At 41.1% G+C, this 25,481-nt stretch overlaps 1 protein-coding gene across 1 annotated transcript in view; it reads right to left on the bottom strand.

Moving 5' to 3' along the window:
- The window catches only part of DISC1 (DISC1 scaffold protein), a 189,251-nt gene extending 164,023 nt beyond the window's left edge, over positions 1–25,228 (bottom strand). The window contains exons 1-3 of the mRNA XM_051783465.1: positions 24,715–25,228; positions 5,544–6,541; positions 1,888–1,957 (exon numbers count right to left, since the gene is read on the bottom strand). Coding sequence (XP_051639425.1) covers positions 1,888–1,957; positions 5,544–6,541; positions 24,715–24,796 — 1,150 coding nt within the window. The 5' untranslated portion in view covers positions 24,797–25,228. The remainder of the gene's footprint in view (positions 1–1,887; positions 1,958–5,543; positions 6,542–24,714) is intronic.
- Between the last annotated feature and the right edge of the window lie 253 nt (positions 25,229–25,481).

Here is a 25,481-nt window from a genome sequence, read left to right as displayed (position 1 = left end):
GAAATTCATAAAATTAAGGATGCATGGTCACACACGTGCTTGAAGCATGGCATTTTCTGAGAACAACGGTGTCTCTAGATGGACTCCCAGTTTTCAAAGGGATAGAAGAACCCAAGGCAAAGTTTCTCAAGCACTTCAGCATCTAGTCTCATATCAGGACAAATGTTTTCTGTCTATATATACACCAGACTTAGCACAGAAAACAGCAATCCCACCTGTGGATGCTCCTTACCACCTTTGTACTGCTGCCACTTTTTCTCTCTGCATTCACAATACGTGGTGAAATAACATTTCAGCCAGATCATTTTTCTGAGGGGAAGATTCTGCAAACCACCCTCTGTGCTACCTGCTCGATAACTAGGGTGGAACTGAAAAGGGTAGTTGATAAAGTGATGGTCAACAGAACATTGGTCCTGTTTTAAGGGTACAAGACTAGTGCCCAGGAAAACTACAGAAGGGCTTTCTGTGCAAGATTCAAGACAAGTCATAATTTTTCCCTGTGGCCAATGACTATGTGGCATCACTCAGAGATGTCACACCTGACACACTGAAATACCGCTGTCAGAGTGGCTGACTGCCCAGAGAATCCCAGCTGGAATCTGTGCTAACCATGTGCACCAAGTACACAGCTGTTGGGAAGTCTCCAACTGTGAGCTCAACCCACAGACACTAGAAAAAGAAGAGTTGTGAGTGTTACACATGTAAAGCGCACACGTGAATAATATCTATTTGACAGAGATTAAAGCCATGAATATGTAAAACATCCTTAGCTTTTAACGTACCTAAACATTTTCCCCATTAGGAGGTGCCACACTAAAAGAATGATTTGGGATGGTAGCAAACTCTTCTATACACAGGCGAGCCTTTAAGAGGTCAACAGAACCACTCTTGCAAAAGGGCTACATACCTACTCCCTACACACTATTAAAACACATTTTCATCACCTTGGAGACTTCTTTGGGGACAGGAAGTCATGGTACAACTGCAAGCATTTTGAAAGGCAAACCATAAGTTCTGACCACTGCCCGATCTCTAAAAGCTGAGAATAAAAAAGTGGCAGGAAAGGAGCTATCTTTTTCCAGTCTTATTCTCTCAATTCATGCATATTCATGCATATTTTACTGACATGTTTGCAGGGTTTTCCAACTAATTATAGATCTAGTGGGAAGAATTTAGCCTAGAACCTCAAGACTATCAAAACATGAATACCTGAACACAGACTACCAGAGCAGGAAACAAGAAGAAACCTAATATGTGTGTTAATAAATGCTTTAATTATTAATGTGTGCACACACCAAGCTTATCAGAAGTGCCAAGGCATTTGAAAGGAAAAGCACTATTCAAAGACAGCCATTTGCCAGCAACTCTATCATCACCATATTCTCTAGTTGGTTTTGATTGAATTCAGTGACATCAACTTAATCCCACAGGACAGTATCATTCACTTTTATAATAGCTACTGACCTTATTTCTGTGTTTGAGCCCTGTTGTAGTGTCATGACTAAATGTGGCAAGCAACAAATCTCACTCTGTCAGCAGCCAGCGCCTGTCCTTTCTCCTTTTAAAGCTTTCATTCATTTCTGCAATTTTTTTTAAAGTCATGCTGCTTCAAAACAGCTGATCCAGATGGTGGATATTTGGATTTCAACCTTCCCACATGGTGATGTGGCTCAAGAAAATAAAAACTGTTGCTACCTGCTGCTGACCTACTTTAATTTGCTTCCTGCCATACAAAAGAATAAAGAATACAGTTCATTGAACTAGTCTTCCACACCTACCAACTGTTATGTAGGAAATATAAAATAAAATTAAGAGAGAAAGAAGAAGGAAAGAAAAAAAAAAAACGGCAGCATGATCCCATGGAGAGTAGGGGGGAGCAATTCTCACCTCTATCGTAGTCATCTTCCTCTATTGCTTTTTCCTGAAGCCTCTGAAGCCGTAAGATCAAGGATTTTATCTAGGCAAAGAAAAAAAGTTAATTATGAAGAAGAAGCTGCATTTAAAAATATTTAGACTATTAACCTCTACATAATATAATGGCTTACTAAATCACTACAACGACCAAATTTTGATAATTAAGCCCAGTATTTGTTAATTAGACAGACCTATTTGGAAGTCAGTTGAACTGAAGCTACTTGAGCCAAGCATGGCTTTAGTCCAAACACATACAGAGAATAACAAATAATATTGCTTGAAAAGCAAAGGAGATCATGTGATCACAGGATATTTTTCACCCTTTGACTAAATCAAAGTAGGATTATTAGAGGATTCTGTCAGCATGACATATACTTCTGATCACACTGTACTCAACAGTGTGTTCCCGAGCCCATTCCAACAATTTTTTTCCCTAAGTTTTGCACAGAATACAATATTTCCATACGCAAACCACATTTTATTCTGTAACTAGAAAGAGAAATGCAGTATGAATATTTTGGAACAGGTATACTCATGTTATGGGTCAGAAGACAGTATTCATATACACCCAACAAAGTTTCATTAAAATACAATTTAGGCTCATCTACATAATGTCGATGTTTGCATTTTCAGTTCACAATCCAAATGCTGGATGAAGAAAAAAGCAGAACACCAAGAATACCTAAACCACATACAGACTGCTCTCTCACACCCAAAAAGAAACTTCTACCATAATAAAGTTTTATTTCAAAAGCTAATGCTTCTCTTTGCTAACATCAAAGAGTCTGGACTAAAGTTCTAAATTTACTAAAAATTTGTAAGGCTAGGTGTGCATTCCAAGGTCTTTACAAGTTTTTACTGTAAAAAGAAATTGGTTAGAAGGCAGGTTTAGTCCTCTCCTCATTGCCATGCTAGCCATAGCCTAGCAGGGCTACAGTTACAAGACCGAAATGTGTTTCTTTCTTATTAAATTTATACATGACAGGTACCAAACAAGACAATATCAGCACTGAAAAAGGTAAGCCTGGAAAAAAAGCAGCATATATTCCTACAGTCCAAAGCCTGAAAGTGCTTGGGAAAGCATTTTCCAACCCAACAAAATCCATGCTTTAGACATTCTGCATTTACAGAGTACTTCACTCCTCCCTGAAACTCTTTCATATTTAATCCCTATATTTAAACTCTAAATTGAATAGAGAAAAAGAGGTACAGCCAGTCAACAACTTCATAGAAGCACTCAGTTATTGAGACTACACAATCAACACACAAATTAGGCAAGACTTTTAAATTCAGGATATCCCTTCTAAACATGGTATGTGAAAGTGGACTAGTCAGAAAAGAACTATAAAAAATAAAACCAGGAAAGTATCCAAAAATGGCTGATTAATCATAGGCTATAGGACGGTCCAGAAGAAAAATAAACACAAAACATTGTATACATTCCCATTTCCTCAAGGTTTTATTTTATTTTGGTTTACATACCCTGAAACTCCAATCTTTTTTCTCTGATGCTGCTGAGGAATGTGTAAGATACTGAAGGGAGGAGCTCTGAATTCTCATCGTAAATCGTATTTTCTGTATTTTATGCCTGACTTTTGACAGAGCTTTAAAGAAGCCTGCAGTAGGAATGATTCAAATGACACTTTTTTTCACATATATGATGTATAACAACCATCTATACTGCAATACAGCTTTGCTGCTGTTTGCAGTGTTTATTCCATCATGTGCTACAGGGGCAGGTCATTTAAAGTCTGCTTGGGTACCACAGCCCAGGTTCACCAACAGCAAACTGACTGATGCTGCCACAGTAAAATGTTTTCTATTTGCAGGCTAGTAAGACATTTGGAGCTCAACTCATCGAAGAGCTGCTTCAGCGTGGCATGTCCTATATCTGTACCAGATGATGATCACTTTTAAGTACAGAGAACGCATAATTTTAACACTTTCGGTATTGTCTCCTTTTCTTGACTGCAGTTGCCTTCCTTCCTTTCTGAAAACTTTGAGACTTGCTCATTATCATTACAATAGGAAGGTGCTTCAAATTAAACATACACGACTGGCTAACCAAGGGCAAAGACATCTGAGGGCACAAATCCCCAGTTCTCCTTTCAACGAATTAATGAATACAGAAATTAAAGATAGCAATGTTTCATTTGTGCCTATCAAAAAAAGTACTGAAAGGAAAGAAAAATAACTTCCTATTTTGATTGTGTTATATATTCCCAAATTTGTAGCAAATGAATTTCCCAAACCATCCCAGACCACAGGCATGTTGTCATTCCAGGCATGAAGCCAAAGAAACTGCTCCATGTCAATGTGTATGAAGTCTGTAAATAACAAAACCTAGTTTGAGTTCTACATGAATCCTCTATGGAAAGAAAGTATTAGAGAGCATTGCAGGCCCAGGTCAGATGTCATGCAGAAAAAAAGCAACAGTAAAAGTTTCTCAACCTTCTGTCTTACCCAGACAGCAGGGTTGTGCTAAGTCTCCCCAGAGCAAGTTGTTTCATCAGGTCTAAAGACAATACAGTGTAATAAGGTTAGGCTTCATGAACGAAGATTTGGGAAGGCTCTATCCACATTTGCTACAGGCACGCTGGTGGCTTATGAGGCCAATACGTGACAGTTATGTGCCTGAGTTTAGAAGTCAGAAGAATCTGAGTTTCTGAAAAGCACTAATGAAACAATTAAAAAAAACCAACCAACCCAACAAAGAAAAACCAAACAAAAAGCCCACCACACCAGAAAAACCCCACTACCTACTCAGTGCACCTTGAACAAATTAGTGAAATACATTGTCCATATTAATCTCTAGATTACTGCTTCCTGGTTGCATAACAAATCTAGTATTTGGTTCCTTGGAGCAGGTAAACTCAGAATTATTTTCCTCCAATGCCCACCCTGCCATCCCAGAAACCATATAACAAAACACAGATGATCCTTCTTAAAGTTTCCTCACCCCTCTCCCATAAAGGACACAGTGAATGACTGCCTGTACACATTGCAGGTATAAGTGTGGGTATATACATACGTGCAGAAATAAAGACTCCTGACTCACTGTTCCACTACTCCTCTGTGGTGGAAGGAAAAAAAAAAAGGTTCCATTCCCAGCTGGAGGCAGAGAGGGACTTGACCCCCATTTTTCTTCATGTGGGGAGAATACCCATCTCTCAGATTACATGCTACTCTCACACAGTTGCCTCACTCCAAGAAACCTCTAGCTAAACTTAAACATTTCCAGTTAAAAAGTTTTGTTAAATCATGATGCTTCAAGAAAAGTTATTATCATCCCCAAATTTTGCACTACATATACCCCAAACTGCAGAAAAAACAGCCACCTGTGAAACAAAACGGTGCTTAATGAACTCAGAAACTGATGTGTGACATTAGAAGTGAGTTGCAGGTGAACACAGAATAGGTACTGCAACGACATCACCTTTTTTCTGAAGAACCAAACAAAACCTGTTCTCTCACTTTTATCGTACAGAGCACTACTGTAAAACTCTTTGAACAAATGCTACAAAAGCCATTAGTACCTGAACTCCAACATAAACTTTGATTTCAGAACCATAAATAAAAATGTTTTGAGGGCCAGGGAGAGGAATCGAAACCAAAGTGAGATTACTGACCTTTAGTGTACTGCGGTTGCCAAGCAAGCAATCTTGCAACACTGGTTCATATTTTTTCATCAAAATATCCCAGTTACGGTCACTAACAGTAAAGCTACTTTCATAGCCTGAGGTGACAGAAGAGCCAGCAGATGCTGCATCCAAGGAATCTGTAGAATATGAAAATGTTGCATCTATATCTGAGAGAGAGAGAGTCTCACAGTCCTGGAATTTATCATTCACAGGGCTCTCATGTTCATGCTCTAAATCCTCACTGGATCTGGAGAAGCAACATGAATCTCCCAAGTTCTCATGAGCTTGTGACATCTCTTCTGGCTTCTGCAGACTTCCTGTGGTTTTGGGATGCAGAACAATCTCAGTTTCCTCAACAGTTGATTTGCCTTCAACATCATTTACTCCAGAGGCCGAGTTCAGGGAGAGCTGTATGAAGCTGAAACTTGAACTAAAACTATCTAAACTATTGTGTGCAACAGCAGAATGAGAAATGTCATCTCTGTTTTGATATTCACAGTTGTTATTCACTTCTGTCCGATCCAAAGCATACATATTTGGGGGCTTGCTCACTTTAGCACTGTGGCTTTTCTGCCGTGTACAGCATACAGTAGAAACATCTCCTTTGCTTGTTGCGCCAGCAGGGTAAGCTGCTGTCACTGTGTTTTCTGACCGTGGACTCTTGCAACACGATAGATTTTTGCAGCATCCTGGCATATTTCCAGTAGTGGCCAACATTATTACCCCATCAGCAGGAACTACAGTGCTACTAACTTCACTACAGCACAGGAGTTCGAAGTTATTTTGGCATTGTCTGCATAGAGTGCAGTTCTCAAAGTCTCCACAACCCTGCCTTCCATGCTGGAGCTCTCCTGGTCTGGATGGTTTGCAGGCACCAAGGGACTGAAACTCTATCTGTTGCTGAGCTTCTGGCCTCATGTATCCAGGTCTTTTTGACAGCTTCTTTTTACGAAGGGAGCCTGCAGGCATTAATTGCTGGTGATCATCTGGGGGAGGGAAAAAGAGTCCATGAAATGCTTCTGCAGTTTTATAAGTTTAACACATTGTAGCATCTGAAAATAGTTGTTTCTGAAATTTCAAGCAGTGCACATTGTTTTCCATTTCAACGAAACAAAGACAATGACCATACTGCAGAAAGAGAACACTGCATGTATTCATTCACTTTCTAAAGAATTTGCACCTGGTTTTAAGTGAACTCACTAACACAGTCTTGTCCATCAGGACACAAACCTGGGTACAATGAATCACATCATCTTCCCTATTCACAATACCAGTCTACTTTTTCATTCTCAACTTGCTTAACAGCACATTAAAGGACAGAGTTTTAAGTCTCTCTGATTCAGAATTATGGCAGACTTACAAGCACATGTAAGACAGGACTGAATCTGCATCCAACAAGGGGAGAACCATACTCACAAAGAAATTTTGTTCATAACCTATTGTTGCTTGTGTCCAGTTTCTTGTGTCCATATCCATGCTTTAATAGTATGAGTAGCAAGTGGTTCAGATTCTGCTTCCGGAACAGATGCAATTCTGTAGCACCCTGTGGTTGCAGATATCAGTCTAATGAAATATTGTAGAAGTTGTCATTTAGATTTATGGTACTACCTATCGTGCAAAACACAGAGTTAAAGGAGAAGCTTTGCATGCAGAACCATCAGTCTTAGAAAACAAATGCTTTCTAGCGTTACTGAAGTATTAGTATCATTAAGGAAGGGCCTTTGCTCAATAACTCCATTTCTCCACACATACCTTACTTACATAGATGAAAAGATAAATTTGCTGTTTGCACAGAATAGAAAACAAACAAAAAATCAACCAAAAAAACCCATGATATAAATCACAGTGAACATTAAAAGCAGGACATCAGAATTGATGTCCTGTCTATGTTTTCTGTATATTTCCATATATATTATAGGTGAAAGATTATATGGCAACTACTTTCAGTTTCTCAGTTTACTGCTAGTTAAAAGGTATTCCATTTGTCTGTCCTGCACACAATAATGGGAACACAAGCTTTGCGCTATCATCCATTTTGTATCATGGAAACATATTGACTGGACCTATTTGCCGGAATCACCCTTCAAGGGGATCTGATGACTAGTTGAATTATGCCCTCTACTAGCTGCCCTCTACTCACTGAAACAGAATCAAATTGCCAGAATCTCAGGTATTAGACATATTCATATCCCACACACAGAGCTCTTCCAAAAACACAAATTTCAGATTTTTTTCTTTACATTTAATATTCATCTCTCATCACAATCCTTTGTCAATTTTTACATTGACAGATGTGCACGTAATCTAAACTACTCAGCAACTCCTAACACAGGTCTCATACACACCTCACTACAATGACATCCTGTTACAAGAATTAAAGCATTAGACCTGAAACTTTCCAGGAGAATTTTCCCAACATTCATTACATTCTCTCCAAATAACCTTCAACAAAAGCAGTTGATACATTTTCCATATACTAGAATAGTGGCACATCTCACCATGAGACTGCAGTTAGGCCTCTGTATTCTGCTTCCTATCACCATAAATTAGAATATCCCAGCTATCTCTTACATTCTCTTTTGTCTGAGGAAAAAAGCATCACAGAAATCAAAAGTAAAAAAGGTCACAGAATCCATCGGCCTGTCTACAATAACAAGACAGTGAAATGCTGTACTGGCAGCAATTTAATAGAAGTCTTAACAAACGGAAACCACTCTTGGAGCAAGGGAAAAAAATTGAATAAAATGTTCTTTAGAATTTAATTCTTTTAGCTTATATACAAAACAACAGCCTAAATTTGACTTCAGCAGAAGAAATCAGTCATGCAGAAAAAAGTCATTCTAGGACTGCATATACTTCCTCACCATTTAAAAAGGCTAGTCACAGGCCTCATCTGTAAAAACGTAAAAGATTCTCTGTTTTAATTAAAATCAGTTTAAAATTGATCTCACTAAATCACTATGAATTTCTAAAGCAGACAGATAATTACAACTCTTTAAACACCAAATTTAAACTAAGCTAATGTAAATAGGGTTTAAATTGGCCAAAGCATTAGATATTCACACCAAGTGAACTGGATGCAATTCTAAATATTATTAGAGCCAAAGGGGTACAATTCCAGTATCCTCAACAAGTTCACACAAAACCCACACATCTCTGCAGTCCTCACAACATTTCCAGGTAACCCTCTAAGCACATTTGGCATTCAGTTCTTTTAGGGACTCCAGGTCTGTCTCCCCGTGAGTCCAGCAGCACAAGTTACCCACCTGGATACCAGAACAGACCACTGTCTGAATTATCCTCAAGATTACAGTCCAAGCCACGACCCACCCAGAGGATGCTACCAGGAGAGAGCTGCAAGTCCTTCACCCAATGTAGCTGCCTCTGAGCACAAGGCAGAGTGGACAGAGCTGGGACCAACATGAACACTCACACCTTTGCCCAAAGGATAAGGGAGGGAGAAGGCAGTGGTCACAGCCTGATCCCCAGTTCCAGCTAGAGAGCAGCCACGGTGCCCTCAGCCATCACAAAACCCAGCCAGGAAGTTACTATAACTTTGGGCATACTCTTTGGGCATTGTTTACCCTTCTGTCATGTCCCTTTTCTCAAGATTATTCTAATTTCAGTTGTTTATCATCACCTATCTGAAATTTAGTTACAGAGACTTTGTTTCTCTGCATAGCCTCCCAACCACAGCTTGCTTTGTCTGCACATCAGATACAGAAACTACACTGAACCAATTCAGCTATCTTGTTAAATAAAGACAGGCCTCAAATTCATCTTATAATTCTCTCAATTTCAAGAACATCAAATAACATTTGGCAATTAACTACAAGACTATCAGAATGGAAACAACTGAAGGTAATTTTTAAATCCTACATAATAGTGTTTCATGCATTATATCAGACACACATTTAGAAAAAGAGTAAAGTGCCAAATGGAAGAGCCTTTTGATTGTAATATTACAAATCAACTTCTAAAAAAAATATATTTTACAATCTTAGAAGATGATACAACATATATTCTAATGGCAAGTATGTGCAAATTACTTCAAATTATGAAAGCCCAGAAATAATCATAACAGCTCTTTCACCACAGCAATCTTTCCTGATGACCAATATTCCATAAAAGCTAACAGTTCACATCCAGAGCATAGGGAAAAAGAAAATAGTCTACTGCTGTAAAGCAATGTTGTTCACATCTTAGTCCACACCAGTGAGATGAAAGAGGGAGAGGTGAAGCCAAAGAGCATTTCCCTTTGATGAAAAGAGCACATTCTCTTGTACCCAGCCTGATGCTGAAGAACAACAATCATTTAATTTATTTTAGATCACTTCCTCACACCTGCTTTAAGCATGTAATGTAAAATGCTTGGAAGCTCATCAAGTCCTTTCTGAAAGTGAGTGAGAAATTATATATGCAGTTTTTAAAGATAGCTCAACTATCTGAATACACATATATTACAACTGATTTTTATTAGAATAACAAATTCCCCTTCACAGCATTTGTGGGTGGTAACTGTGGTGGGGAGGAAAAGGTATTTAGTCATATTCAAAGCCAACTATCAAAGTACTGCTCCAAGCAATTTCTGTAGTGCTGCTTTTGTTAAGGAAGCCTTAAACACCTGCATCAAACTGTACACAAACAAAGTAAGTGAGGTGAAAATATTTATTATTTACAAACACATACACAAATGTTTAACCTATCAGGAACAAAAATGAACCATTCTGAGGGATTAATCAATCTGACATGACAATAACTATTACTGTTCAGTTCCTAAGTCATAGAAATACATAAAATGTTGCAGGTTCTTAATCGGTTACAGTTTGACTCATTTGCTGAATTTCAGAGATACCACTAAATATTCAAAATAAGATGGCACTGATCCCAACATAGCCTCTGTTAAAACTACTGTTACAGAAGTCTCAAGCAAAAAAAGCCAGGAAAGCCCAAGACCTTTGCAATTAACATCAGTGTAATCCTGTTACAGACACTCCTCACACTTCTCGTTCTCCAGCTATTATTACATCTCACTTCCCAAATTCATCTGTTGGGTTGATAAGCCTCAACCCAAATCACTCTCCAAACCTCCTTACACAACCCACTGATATATTTCACCCAACCCACGGATATCCACCTTGGCTAGCTAGAACTGCCCAACTCACATAACTAGCTGCCTAACAACAGTTTTTAGGCTCCTCAGTCATCACTTACCCTACACCCAGCTCAGCAATCCATCCTGTCGACCATCTGATGGACAACAAAACATCATGGGGGGAGAACACAAGTAGGTCTGGAAGAACAAGCCAGTACCAGCACTGGGTGCCTTCAGCACAGTCAATAACAGAAGGCACTTCCCCACAAATATCCAGCCCAATTTTTTACAAACCTTTAAGTATAATTCTCTTTAACTTCTAGGTAAGTAACTGAGAATAATTTATCCAGTTTTCAAAGAGGCAGATGGACACACAAGTTGCAAGCCTACAGAGAATATTCACAATAGAAAAATCAATGCTTATTTCAGGAGTTGGGGGGGTATGTAAATTTTCTTGTTCTTCATGAAGAAAAAATGTTTTGTTCCCTGTTTCAATGCAAAATTCTGTAGAGGCAGCCCATGCAAATGTCTAAAGTGGAGAGAACACCCTGTTCTTTCAGTCAAGATCTGACAACGGCTTTAAATATTACACAGAAATAGGGGAGCAAGGATATTGCATAGAAACTGTGAAGTTTGCTTAGGTCATAAATTAATTTGCAAACAGCACTTAATGGGTTTGCAATCATATCTTATAAAAGTATTTCACCAAACGCGTGAAACTGCGAAATTAGTACACAGCAGTCCTTTTCAAGAATGGTCTATTTAACACAACACACTTCTCTTTCATCACTCTGTCTACAGAGTGACAGCATGGATTCCCACTGCTTCTGCTCAGTCAGATCATCTACAGCAAGACTCTAATATAAAACTCATCGGGGGGGAGGGGGAAAGAATTTTTAAAAAAAAAGTGAAGTGTGAGAGCACATTGACAGCAGTCAATTTCTAATTCAAGCACAGTTTGAGTGCTCCAGCTTGGAGATTTGAATTTTTAATTTCACCAAGAGAGCGGGTTCCAAATTAAGCATCTGATGCACAGTCAGTCTGAAACCAGAATTGAGTTTACTGAAATAGAAAGTAATTTTCTCTTAACAGCTCAGTAGTGATCACTATAATGAAAATAAAACAACGTGGCAGTTCCTATATTGCCAAGGGTGAAGAGTCCGAATTCTTTTAGCTTTACAATTTAATATCAGTCCTAGGAAAAATACTCCTCCTTTGCCTGAGGAAAGAAGTTCACCTTACAGCCCCAGTCCGGCTGTCAGATGCAATGCCCATGAGGTCTAGGCAACAATGGAGAGGGAATGGAGCTCCAGACACAAGGAAACCTGAGCACTAAGTTCCCACAGAAAGCACACCACCCCAGGATGCAGCTTAAATACAAGATACTATAAAAGCCAGGCATGAACACAAACTGCAGCTACAACTGTGCTCAGGACACAAGGCCAACCTGTAGCTAGAAGGAAAGCAAAAAAAGTGGTGCTGGTCCCTCACCCTGCTCCCCCTGAAATGAATATCTCAGGGCTCCACATGAAGCCCTGCAACTCTTTATGCTCCAACAAAATTTCTGTACTCAGGTATTCTTTGCTCTTTGCAGCAGCAACTGTGTGAACTGTACTTTTGCCAGCTGACAATAAACTGCCACTCCAAGTGGCAAGATGAAGATTCTCAGCTGAACCCACGAGGCACAGACTGCAGCACTGCTCTCCCATCCTCAACAGCGACACGAGCAACTTCAGTTAACACAAGTCCTTGCTAAATGCCAGTAGATTACTCAGCATCATCATCAGCCTGCAGATGTTATAACCTGTGAGGGGTCAACCTTTGTGCTCCAGCAAGCAGACTGCAGTTCCCTTGGAGACCTTCACTGCTACGCAGGAAAGACACACACAGTATCCCTTTTGAGACCTTTGCTGAGAATATGGCTTGATCTTTACAAACCTTACCCAAGGCTGTAGACAGACAAAACAGAAGTTGGAAGTTTGTTTTATTGGGCCTGAGAACACAAAAGTGAGGACATGAGCTATATCCGTTTCCTCTAGCATGGAGGAAAAAAGTAGACTGGTCAGGAAATTCTGAGATTATGTATGAACAAGCTACGGAAGAAGTACTATAGCAGATATTGCTGCAAGTGCAGGAGAATACTAATCGCTGGCAAGAACACCTCTCTTCTAGCAGAAATCACTCGTCCTTCTAAATACAGTGGGACAGAAGGTCACTCTACCTAGAACAAGTCAGATATCTTAAAAAGAAGTTTTAAAAATTAACACTCCAAGAAAGAATAGAGTTTCTCTCTAGAAGGCAATGGCATTGAATTACAGAATGTAGCACACATGGCAGCACAGAGCAACAACGGCAATCAATACAGAGGATGAGAAGACCTCAAGAAATGGTCACAGAGCACTCAAAGAAGGCAGTACTAGACAGCTAGCTGTCTATACCTTCCCACTGTGAGCCCCGGCAGTAACTTGGTATTTCCAACCCACATCACCAGGTACTGCAGGAGCACAGATTCGAGCAACTGCTTACTCGTGTCCAGGCAGGAGCTGAGTTACCCCGTGTGCCTGACACCATGACTAAAGACTCAACAGGACCAAAGCACGTTCATGCACAGTCAAAGCCATTTGACTTCCACTAGAAGCAGACAAGGATCAGGGGATACAGTCAAGTAGCAGCCAGTCAGACTCTAGACTGAGTGAGGACATCGCCAACACCAATATTTACTTTGACTGTCACTTTTTACTCATTTTTGTCTCCATCTCAACACTGCACACGCTTTTCACCGCTCCCATCAAACCCTGCATTATTTTACACTAACTTCCATTGCATTTCAATCCTCGCTCCCCATTTACTTCTCTCAAACCAAGCACTCATTTCTCTTCAAGTGAAAAAGAGAATTAATCCAGAAATCGTTCTATTTGCTGCCCTGGATCTTTGACCAAACTCTGCATAGGTCACACTTCACACCACACAGTCTAGAGCGATAACAAAGCTCCCAAACAATGTTCAAAGCCACAGAGAGATACCCTCTTTCCCAATATCATTCCTCAATACCACTTCCCTGGTCCTTTCCAGTTTATTCTTTTCATCCTGACCCCAAAATGCATAAGCCTCCCTTCATCCCCCTTGACAGCATTCCTCTCACAACGGCAAACAAGCATGCCTCAACTTACCTCCAAAAATCCTCTTCCTATGAGCCTCCAGGCCCTCCAGCTCCTCAGACCACCCCATCCCTTCCTAGACGGAGAGCCTTCCTACTTCACACTTCCCATCTGAGCAGGGCTCAGAAGTTTCTAGTCTTCCCCAGATGCATTTAAAAGGAACCCAACCCCACTTCAGCTGTGTTCACTGATTTCATCGCTTCCCTCCAGGTGCTCAGCCTTTTAGCTACCAGGACTTCAGCCAGTTCTCAGGGCTCCTTTTACCTCTTTCACAGCACACACAAGAGTTTGTATGACAATCTAAACCAAATCTCGCTCTAAAGGCACACTGACTCCATTCATCCCCTTTGAGATCATCTCAATGAAAACACTCTTGAAAGAGCTTCTTTCCCATGACTGTAAATTACTGCTATTCATGTCTAGGAAATCAAGACAATTACCTGCCACAACTTACTCTGGCAGTCTCCCTGGGCTAACATATATTACCTAATAATACAGGCTACACTTCACTTATTAACACATGTCTATGCTGCTCAACAAAAGCCCACACTTTTGCCCCAAGTTTTTTTTTAACATATTTCTGTCACATGCTATTTGTAATTCACTGAAGTACTACTACCTACGTACAAAGCCCGAGGACCTGCCACCTTTCATTGAGCCTCACTTGTCTGCTTTTGTTACCTAGGTACATTAAAGCATAGTATTAACCTTTAAGGAAATTGTACCCTTATATGAGATAGCTTGCAGATGTTTCTTGGGTGCCAAGGCGCCTGTGTGATACTGTAATGAAACAGTCCTCTGCAGAATACTTCAAGTTAAAAAAATAATGAGAAGTACACTCAACAATCAGACTGGCCTTTCAAAAATATTCTCTCTATTAAAAGAATAAGCCAATGAAGCAGTTTTTTAGGTCAGCATATTCCAGATTCAGCTTAGCATTTTAAGTGGATAAAAAGGTGCATATTGTACCATATGGCGTTAAACACGCACACCTGAATAGATCTGCTTCAGTAACAAAAAGCTTGGCAGAGGAAAACTTTGAGTGTCATTCAAATTGTTTTCCAGAATAAATATAGATGGATAGCTCGTTACTTCCAATACTTTTTTCTTTTTAATTTATTACTTGTTTTAGAAAACCGGAATTCTGAATCCGGGATTAGCAGGATCCTGTGCAAGGTAGCTCACATCTGCCTAACCCTTTCAGGTGTATGGGACAGGTCCATGGGTACTACTGGTGTAGTAGCAGCAGCAGCAGATTTCTTCCCCTGCTTCTTTCAGGTTTACATATAATACTCCTGACAAGTATTACTATTGAGAAGTAGCAGGCAGAACTGCTGTAGCTTCCTTTCAAGGAAAGCAACGCATTTTCAGAGACATTTGATCTCATCAGTTCTGAGGTACAGCAGTGGTCTGACGCATTGCTTTGTGGTTAGAGCAGGCCATGTGAGAAGCTATACGACTTACCCCAGTCACAAAGCATGCTCAAGACAGAAAAATTACTAAAACAGGACTCCTGAAAGACAGTTAGACAATAAGTATTTTTACTACCAGAATACACCTAAGGTTTTGTACTTTTAGAACTCCCGCCTTCATAGAATAGATTGGAGATTTAAAAGTAGCACTTGGATGAATTTTATCTTTATATTATCTAAACTATCAAACCTTGGAGTCCCAGTCCCAGAGTCTGAGGCAGACTCTGCAATAATGCTATCCTGTCCAATGAATTTTTACTCGAAATTTCAGGTTTAACTTACATTTTCACCAGAAATTTGAAGCAAATACAAACATCATCTTTAGATGACTGCTTAACTTAGCCATAATGACTTGAACCTGTCTACACTTGTGTACTCTGAACTGAAACAAGTCTATATTAATCCACAGATCTGAGACTGGAAAAAATATTTATAAAATATCTGTGTCAAGGAAGTCCACTAAGAGAGTCCATAGACATAAGTAGTTAATTGACAGGCTTCTTTCATTTCTGAAACAGTGGTACTTTTATGCTGGAAACCTTTTAAATTTTTTACTGACTAGGGGAAAAGGAAAACTCACAGCATTTTGAACATAGTTGCAAAAGTTTCACAACCTAGAAAGTATCCTCTTTTTCCAAACCTCTGTGAGCAGGAACACCTTGCATGACTAGCCTTATAAAAACAAAGAGGTGACAATAAAATTGTGAGAGATATCAAGAAGATACATGCATTTTCATTTCTGTACAATAAAAGTGTCATAGTGCTTTATTGAACAAAAACATATGAAATGTCTTGAACTTAAATTACCTTAAAGTCTGAGTCATAAGCAAGGACTCTGCACCAGAGAAAGCCATGAAGGCAGAACTAACAACATCTTTGAGGTTAGAATGCCCTCTTTGGGTATAAAGATATATTTGCAGCAGTGGTAAATTTCATTAAGTACAGTGCTATTTTATGCTGTAGAAAGGAAAGTAAATCAAAGAATGCCAAGTGTGCTACTCTAAGACTTATAAAGATGTTAGAAATTACCTTCTAATTACCCTCTACTGGTAACAATTTTCTGAAGATGCTACATACCAATAGCAAGGATGACAGCAATCCATACACAGCAGCGCACAGAGATTGGACAAGAAAGAGATGGGCATAACTTAAAACAAAAAAGGTTCCAACTGGATACTAAGAAAAACTTTTTCATCCTGAGAGCAGCCAAGAGGTAGAGCAGGTTGCACTGTCCTTGGAGCTTTTCAGGGCCCAACAGGATAAAGCCCTGAGCAACCTGACAGAACCTCAGAGTTAGTCCTGCTTTGAACAGGGAATTGGACCAGAGAGTATCTGAAGCTCCCTCCAACCCAAACTATCCTGTTATACCTCTAAGATTTATATATATATGTCAGGATATTCCACTAGTTAACTGTACACAGAACAAAAGTTGAAGAGTTTCATTTGTGAAGATGCATGCCACCTTGCAAGAAAGCAACTTATTTAATTCCACAAAGGAGTCACAAGTAAGTTAAAAAACAATAGTTCCATCACATCCTAGAAGCTGAAAACAGCTGACTTTCAATGACTAAACTTCAGAATAAAGTTCAGTACTAGAAATAAATAAGTTCTCAAACAGCATTTAAGCATCTATCATACACACACAGAGAAATCATGAGCTTTGGTGATGGTCAGGGCCTTAAGCAAGGCAGACACAGTAAAGCATAAGAACGTAGGAACTCCAATTATTCCACAGCAGAAGGCCTTTAGTAGTTAGCTGGTGACTAAACAATGCTCATGAGCATCACTTCAATGTCACTTTGATCTACTGCAGTTATTTCACAAAATCTTTATTACTGAGGCTTTTTTATTGGCTGTAACAAATATTGGAGAGCATTTCTCTCAAAGCATTATTTGGTTTACTACATTAAAAATTATTTTGATACCTTTTCCTAGGCTGCTTGCCAACTGGAGGACAAGACGGAGCCATCTGTGAGACTATAACTCTCTGAAGACACTTTCCTTTCAAAAACACAATCCCTTAAATGGTTCCAAGGGCATTACACACAGAAAAATCTAACATCACATCTGAACAGCTGCAACAAAACCTGCCTCTCAAACAAACTTCCTAGCAAGGCAAGGAGGAAGCCCAGGGAATACTGCCACTATCCTATCCAGCATGAAGTCTGATTATGACATGAGCAGGGAAAAAGTCAAACCTGAATACTCAGCCACACAGCTGTATCAGGTAGCCATAAGTGTGACAGAGGTGTGTATGTTCTATATAACTGAATTAAGTAGCAATACAGCTATTTCTATATCTCCTCTTCTCTTTCTTGGTTTGGTTTTTGAGGGATTTCTGGGGCTGGTCTTGTTCTTCTTCCACTACTAAGCAATGTTGGTGCTCAAAATACATACACAGGCTGCTACCCAGAATTCCTAATTGTCCTCTGCACTGTCTTTAGCTGGTCTGTTTGATTTTGATTATTATTACTACTAGTATTATTCCCCACTTGCTCCCTGCATTGTAATTCTCCTTTTAAAAACTCCTCTCATATTTTATATCATGATTTTCAAGTCATTAGAGATCACTTTTAGAGAGCTAACATGTAGCTCACATGTAGAACAATTACTTCTAAGAGACCTAGAAGAAAGACAGCAACCCCATGTACTTCTCATGGCTTGCACTGAACAGTCATACTGGCCTCTCAGCATTAAAACCACAGACAATTTAAACTTGCTAAGGCTACACATAACACCTAGGCTTTCAATTTTATGGCCAGGCAAAGCACAGAGAGTTTCACTAAGGGCAGCACACAAAGCAGTAATGTAAGAAGTATGTGTGCATCCAGACTCAGGAGAAAGGTCTGAACTCTCATCAGGAAATTCAGTGCCACACCACACTCACCAGAAGCACAACCAAAGGCTTGCTACACACCATCACTAGTTATAACAAAGCTAAATTATTTTAAAATTATATGAAATTAATTCAGAAGGTGAATGGCATGAATATACAGACTCTTCAACACAAAGATGGAAAACCTTACTAACTGCACTCTAAAGGATAAACAGAAGGCCCTAAAGAACAACAGGGCAAGTCAGTAGGTTTCACAAAGGGCAATCAGAATTGGTATGGATTGTTCTTTCCAAAACAGCAACACTGGTTACTACCTCCCAGTCCCACCTCATACAGAAAAAGTTGGTAACAAATGTACTTCGTAACTATATTCAAGGTGGGCAGAAAACACCTTGGCTAACATGAAATGGTTCCTAACTTGACCCTAGAACAGATGATTCCATGGAAAATTCTGTCATTGGCAAAAGCTGGTGCAATAGCAGGCAAATTCTCAATCTGTTAAAAAAAACAAATACCCTATCGCTATTGCTTGCTGCAAACAAAGAAAGAAGTGGAAGCTGATCTTTTCTGACCTTACAGCAATCTGAGACCCCTGGCAAAACTGGATTTTCCCATTTTCATTCACACAGGAAGCAGACATCCAGCTCTGGTGCACCGCTCAAAGGGAACTATTAAGTGAAGCAGCTCTTCTCACAGCCAAGTCTGTACAAGGCCCCCGCAGACCACGTACATGGGAACACTACAGCAGCTGTCCCTCCATGACCATGTTCAGGTTCCCAATGGAAAAGGGAAACACAATACCTGTTGATTATTAACTAGTTTGGGAGCAAAACCACACAGAAGATCAGCTGCTCTGGTGCTGCACTCGAGGCAACGGTGACCAGGCCCTTCTCACGCAATTTCAGTGAGGGTCTCCTCAAGATTTCACAGCTCTAAGCAAATAAAAATGTACTGCTCCCCTAAACAAGGGCTCTGGCAGAACGGGAACAAGTTTTCAGCATGGTTCCCTGGCAGAACAGTGCTGCCCCACTGCAGTGGCAGCACAGTCTGGGACCATCCGGGGTGTCCAAGAGCATCCCATGCTTCTGAGACTCCACACCACTGCTGAAGCAGAGATATCAGCACCCTATCCGTATCACTCCCACTGGGGTCACAGCAACAAAAAAAATACTATCACTAAAGAAATCTTACTATAGCAAGATAAATCATCACCAAACTCAGCAGGTGTTTGTCACATTCTCCCAAGATTTGTGTGCCTATGGCTCTGCAAGAGCAGAGCTAGGAATGCAACACAGCCACAGCTCAGCCTGAGCTACTAGGGCAAATACTGACAGGTTAATGCACTACTCACAAAACGAGAACAGCCAGGCCCCAGCAAATAGCTGTGCTGCCCATTTCCCTCCATCATCTGGGTCTCCATGGGCCATCAGCAACAGGAAGCACCTGGGACTTAGACCAGCACAATGAAATTCAATCTCATCCCTGCCTCAGTTACCATCCTTGTCCAAAATCCTAAAAGAGAATGGAAAGCTCTTGTTCCCAAAGCCATGCTCTCCAACAAGATGAGAAAACTAATTTGATATGATCAGCTTAGCCCTTGCAACAAAGAGTCAGATACTTTATGGAGTTGAGACAGGCTGGATTTACCACACTGAACAGGCTCGGTGATGTTCCTTCCTTGGAACCTCATGGTGTTTCCCTGAAGTAAGGCATTTATGTGTGTGGGAAAGGGGAACAACCAGAACACAAGCATTAGGAACATAAAGGAAAACCATGTGGCTATAAGCATCTGGCCTTGCAAGTAGTCTCCCCTAGGCACCATTCCAGGTGCCTGCGTATCTACAGGAGTGATAACCCATAAGACTAAGCTGGTATGTCAATGGAAAGGACGCTTACCAAAATATCATTAAAGATTGGTAGCAAAATACTTTAAGCATCCCACTAAAACAGCACGAAAGCAGTTTAGTAGCATGAAAACCCTATTCTTCCCCTTCCCAAGCTCTCTGGAGACTTAATGGCTTTCCAAAAACAAAACAAGAAGACCCTAAGAATGTTCTCCTTTGATGCTCAAAACATATTTTTCAGACCCTAAACCTTGGTGATTTAAACTCAAAGTGCTGTCAGATAGATGAGCTGAGCTAGGGACTAAGCTGCTCACCCCATTAATCAGCAAAGTCACAGCTGCGCTGGGCAGGACACGTCTCAAGGACGAAGGACCACCACCTCCCTAAGATCTTGCTTTATGGTGAACTTGCCACTGGCTGCCTCAAGAGAGGAGCCCCAAAGAAAAGATACAAGGACTCCTTGAAGCAACATCTCAGCCTTGGCCATATTGATCAACATAACTGGTCTACTCTGGCCTCCAATCGGGAGGCCTGGAGACACACCATCTATAATGCTGCTGATGCCTTTGAGAACGCACGCAGGATCACTCTTGAGGAGAAGAGACAATGCAGAAAGAATCGTGCCTTGCAGAATATACCACCTAAGGAGTCTTTCTGCTGTGCCTTTTGCAACCGGACGTGCCTGTCTCGTATTGGCCTTTTTAGCCACCAGCGCACTTGCAACGAACGTGGGTAGAGCCCTTCCCAAATCTTCATTCGCGAAGCCCAGCCATGATCTGATGATCATGAAGCCGTTGACAAACTTCATTACCTACAGACATATTGAAAACATCACTATCATTTGATTCTGATTTTCCATTATTATTCACACTTAAGCAAGGTCTTGAAAAAGCTACATCAATGCCACAGCTACTAACCCTTCCATTCCTGTTTAGTGTTGGAATGCTCTCTATCAACCTCTTGACTTCTCTCTACAGGTTGCCTCAAAGTTTCCCTACTAAGAGATTTTCCTCTGTAATGGTTTCCTGCCCCACTGACCTCTCAGCCCAGCAAAGCAAAACTTTCAACAAGAGCACACTAAACCCCTCCAACCAACCAGCTCTTCAGCCACTGCAGAGAACAAGGAAAGTTCACACACATGACATTCTTTCTGCTCTTTTTTTCCAGGAGTCACTTTTCCCACAGAGCTCTTTTCCAATGAGATTTTATAATCTGAGCATACATACAGTGTGTTTAGCAAATTTCTGTTCATTCTGACTTGGTTACTGTTTCATTCAATCCATAAATACAGGTAATGCATACAACTTTGAAACTAAAGCACTAAGCACTACTAAGAAAATGCATTTTCCACTTTCCATCCCTAATTCTGAGTACACAGCTGTTTATGTAGTAAATATTTACTTTTCAAGGTAAAATCTAATATTTAGGTGGGGTTTTTTACACTTGTCACTGTTACAAATAAACAGAGTGACGGAAGGCAAAAAGAGCAGAGTAATTAGACAATTTACCCTGACATCAGGGTCACACAACTAACACACCTATTTGTAAGGCAGCAAGAGGGGAAGGGAGGAGGGGGTGAGAAAGAACAGAATTTGCCATCGATCATACTCATTAGACAGCAAGGTCCCAATTAGAAATTTATCACACACAGATAATAAGAGTTATTCTGGAAGGAAGCGTGGCTGTAAGATGAAGGAGGGTCTGAAACAGAGCAAGCAGCATTTTACAGTACATACAAAGGGGAGGCAGAATCCAAATTCTGCATGTCCCAAAGGAATCACACTGAACAAAGAAACCCTACTTGAGGCAAGCACATGATCTCACCCCTCTGCCTGCAGACTTCAGATTACTCATTAAGCCACTTCACATTCTCGGCATCAATAAATAGGAAAGCAACTCCATGTCAATTGCCAATTCAATTGCCATACAGAAGACTGATGTTTAACAAACAAAGTATGTCCATAGCGGATCTCAGCTCCCACTGCAGCAGTAGCTAGCAGGCTTGATAAAGAAACATTTCTCCCTGAAATCATTTTTCAGATGAGCTGTTAATGGAATCTGTGCCTATAGGCTAAAGAAGAAGAAAAAAGAAAAAAGTGTTAAATAATGTTAACATTACACAGAATTAAGGAAACACCTCCAAATAAGGGTACTACCATGCCTAACATAAGCACAGCAGCCTTCTTCAGTGCGAGAGGGCCAAGTTTTATCTCGTGTGACTGTTGATTTACAAAAGGAGCATTCATTCCGAATACATAAGGGTTTTTCAGCAGTTTTCCTTCAAGAATATTGAATAGTATTACAACATATCCTGAGTTCAATCCTAATCTAAGTGACACAGCATGAAAGGACTGCTTTCTGGAAAAAGACACAAGATGCTAAGGATGAACTTGGAAATCACTATGGCAACTCTGCAGGTTCCTTTCTGTTCACCTTGGAGGCCAATACTCCAAAGGAGGTACAGAAACCCCTTTCCACAGGAGTCATTAATACGCATTATGGCCAAAACCAGAAAAGGTCACAGCCTGTCTCTGTTCAATTAGAAAGACAATTTGCTCAAAGAAACACGATAATGAAATGGGAGGAAAAATAAAAATCATAACTCCCAAGGAGCACTCGTGAGGTGTCACACACTCCAGTAAATCTCACTTGAAAGGTCAGGTGGTTCAGTAGTTGTCAAAGGCTCAAGCTATGGCGAGCAAAAAAAGCCTAACCGAGTGTGCCTAATTTGTGAACAAAGTCAGAATTAACCTTTAGGGTTTTCCCTTTTGTCAGTACAAAACATTGTTTGCAGTGCTTCCTGTCCTCCTGTTCGTCACAATTAATTTATCCTGGTGCTAATAAATCCTCTTTTCTTTCATGGCTCCACTACAATTCCAGCAGCAGCAGCAGCTTAGGCCCAAAGTTTTGACTTCACTTTACTGACAGGAACAAAGGATTATTTACCTAAATTTAAAGAGGGAGGAAACCAGTGGCAATACAATACTTGCCTGTGACCGTTCTTTAGAGCGCTGCTGCACTGCAATTATCAGTATCATGTATGAGAACATGCCGTTTGCAGTGTCCAATCTCAAAGAGCTGTACAGAAAATTGATAACTCTGATAGTATCAAGCACTAGGAAGAAAAAAAAGAAATAGTTGGACATGGTCCTAATCTCAAGTGTACAAAACACTGTGCATAAGCATTTGGGGGTTCATGCACATTCCCTTGTGGCATAATGCCACGATCACAATATTTTAAGAAACCAGAAACCTCTAAACTCAGCTTTTTTAACTATTAAATCAAATATTTAAACACTCTTACTTTTCAGCTTCATAAGGGTCTAAAAGCCCTATCAATAGTAAAAAATGTACTGTAGCTTCAACTGGAAAACCACTGTTAATGTCTTCCTAGAATGAACCACAACAATTTTAACTTCAGCAATGACATGAGGGAATACTCATACAATAATTAAAGGGACTTCAGTATTTAAACATCAAGAAAAGTTTAATAAAATAGAACTTCTCCCATTTTCAAGAGTTACCGTAAGGCCAATTGCAAATTGACAAGTAAATGAACAAATAAGATAGGACAAAAGCAGAGATAATGCATCCCAGTGTACTTCAGTCACTTCTTTGAAAACTCATTTACTTTTAATTACCAGCAGCACTAGCTTGTATACCTTCTGCAGCATATTCTGTGAAAACCTTTATTATAAAAGCACTTCACTGCACAACTCTTAAACTGCTATTTAAGAGTATAGCAAGAAGTTACTCAAGCACTTGTACAGAAAGATTACCAAAATACGAATGAGCTGTTTTCTATTAAACCGTTGGTAAGGAAGATGAAAAAATAGCAGAAATGCACCCAGTGAGCGATACACCTTTCTTCACTAGCTGTCTTGGAAAAGGTGAAGTGCTTTCTTCCAAAATTTCCCAAGGCTCCAGCCTTTCGCCAGCACCAGTATAGGTAATGAGGGCAGCCCTAGCTCAGGACAGCTGACTGCTGCTGCTCTGAGGGAGAAGGAGAGCAGCTCATCCACATTAGAGGTCACGGTCTTATAAAATTCAGTTATTTATAAGTATATATGCACAGAGTCTTCGTTGGGATGGCAGTTTCCTTTTTCTTCCTTAAGCCAAGACTGGAGATATTATGTGGGTGACTCTTCTAAGAGCACCATTACTTCCCTCTTTTTGTTCATTAAAAAAAAAAAAAAAAAATTATACATCTTCGTATCATTATAACTGCGTTCACCGGCTGAAGAGAAATTCGAGGGTTTTTTTGAGTTAAAAACCAGTTCTGTTATTTAAAAGTTGCAAGACTGTTTCTTAGACTACAGTTACTGTGAAACGAATGCCAACACCACCGGGGGCTTAGGAAAAAAAAAAAAAAAAAAAGGAAACATTATAAAATCCTAAAACTTTCAGACTTTGAAATGAAAGATCCGTGTTTTATTTACGAGGAAAAACAAACCACAAACAAACAAAAAAAGAAACCCAAACCAAAACATTAGTAAATTCCCTCCATACTCAACACGACTCCCCGGGGCTGCCGACTCTCCCAGCCCGAGGGCACCTCCAGCCGAGCCGCCCGGCGCCTCCCGCAGGGCGAAGCGCTGCCGGCCCCGGCCCCATCAGGGGTCCCAGTCGCCCCCTGCCCGTTCACAGGCTCCTCCGGGGCTCCCCGGCCGGGCACCCCCCGTCCCCCCTTCCCGCCGGCGGCCGCCCCGCCCTCCCCCGCAACCCCCGCGGCTCCCTCGGGCCGCCCCGCTCACCTGAGCCCGCCGCGTCCCCCCCGCCGCCGCGGCGCCGCCTGTCGGTACCGCCCGCCCCACACCGGGGCTGCGGCCGCCACATCCCGGCACCCCCGTCCCACACCGGGGCGGAAAGCGGCCGTGGCGCCGGCCCCTCCCCGCCAGGGGCGGGCCGCAAGCAGCCCCGCCGCCCTGGGGAAGGAGAGGGCGGCGGGCGGGACCGGCTCCGGAGGGTGGTGCGGGTGGCGGCGGTGCGGGAGCGGCGGCAGGGCCGGGGCTGTTCGCACGCACGGATCCAGAGAACAAGGGCCCTCCAGTTCCTGCTTGCGCAGTGGTCTCGGGCTGTACGGTCTCTACTCTCGCAGGTCTGCGGGACACCGCCGTTAAGTTAGGAGGGATGAAGAATCACAGAATCGGTCAGGTTAGAAGGGACCACTGTGGGTCATCTGGTCCAACCTCCCTGCTCAAGCAGGGTCATCCTAGAGCACATGGCACAGGATTGTGTCCAGATGGTTCTTGAATATCTCCAGTGAAGGAGACTCCACAACCTCTCTGGGCAATGTGTTCTAGCATGCAGTCACCCTGACAATAAAGAATTCCACCAAGTGCTTCTTGGTTGGCATCACTGAGAAGAGCCTGGCTCCATCTTCTTGGCATTCCCGCTTTAGTGAGGGCATTCCTCCCTCAAATACATTGATGCTTCTCTCAGTCATCTCTTCTCAAGGCTGAACAGGCCCAACTCCCTCAGCCTGTCCTCATAGGTGAGATACTCCAGTCCCTTACTGAAC

Source organism: Manacus candei, unplaced genomic scaffold (genome assembly GCF_025592945.1).
Source record: "Manacus candei isolate 608988 ecotype Guabito, Panama unplaced genomic scaffold, ASM2559294v1 h1tg000017l, whole genome shotgun sequence".
NCBI classification, from domain to species: Eukaryota; Metazoa; Chordata; class Aves; order Passeriformes; family Pipridae; genus Manacus; species Manacus candei.
Note: the sequence above shows the minus strand (reverse complement) of the source record. Positions and strands in the feature narration are given on the sequence as shown.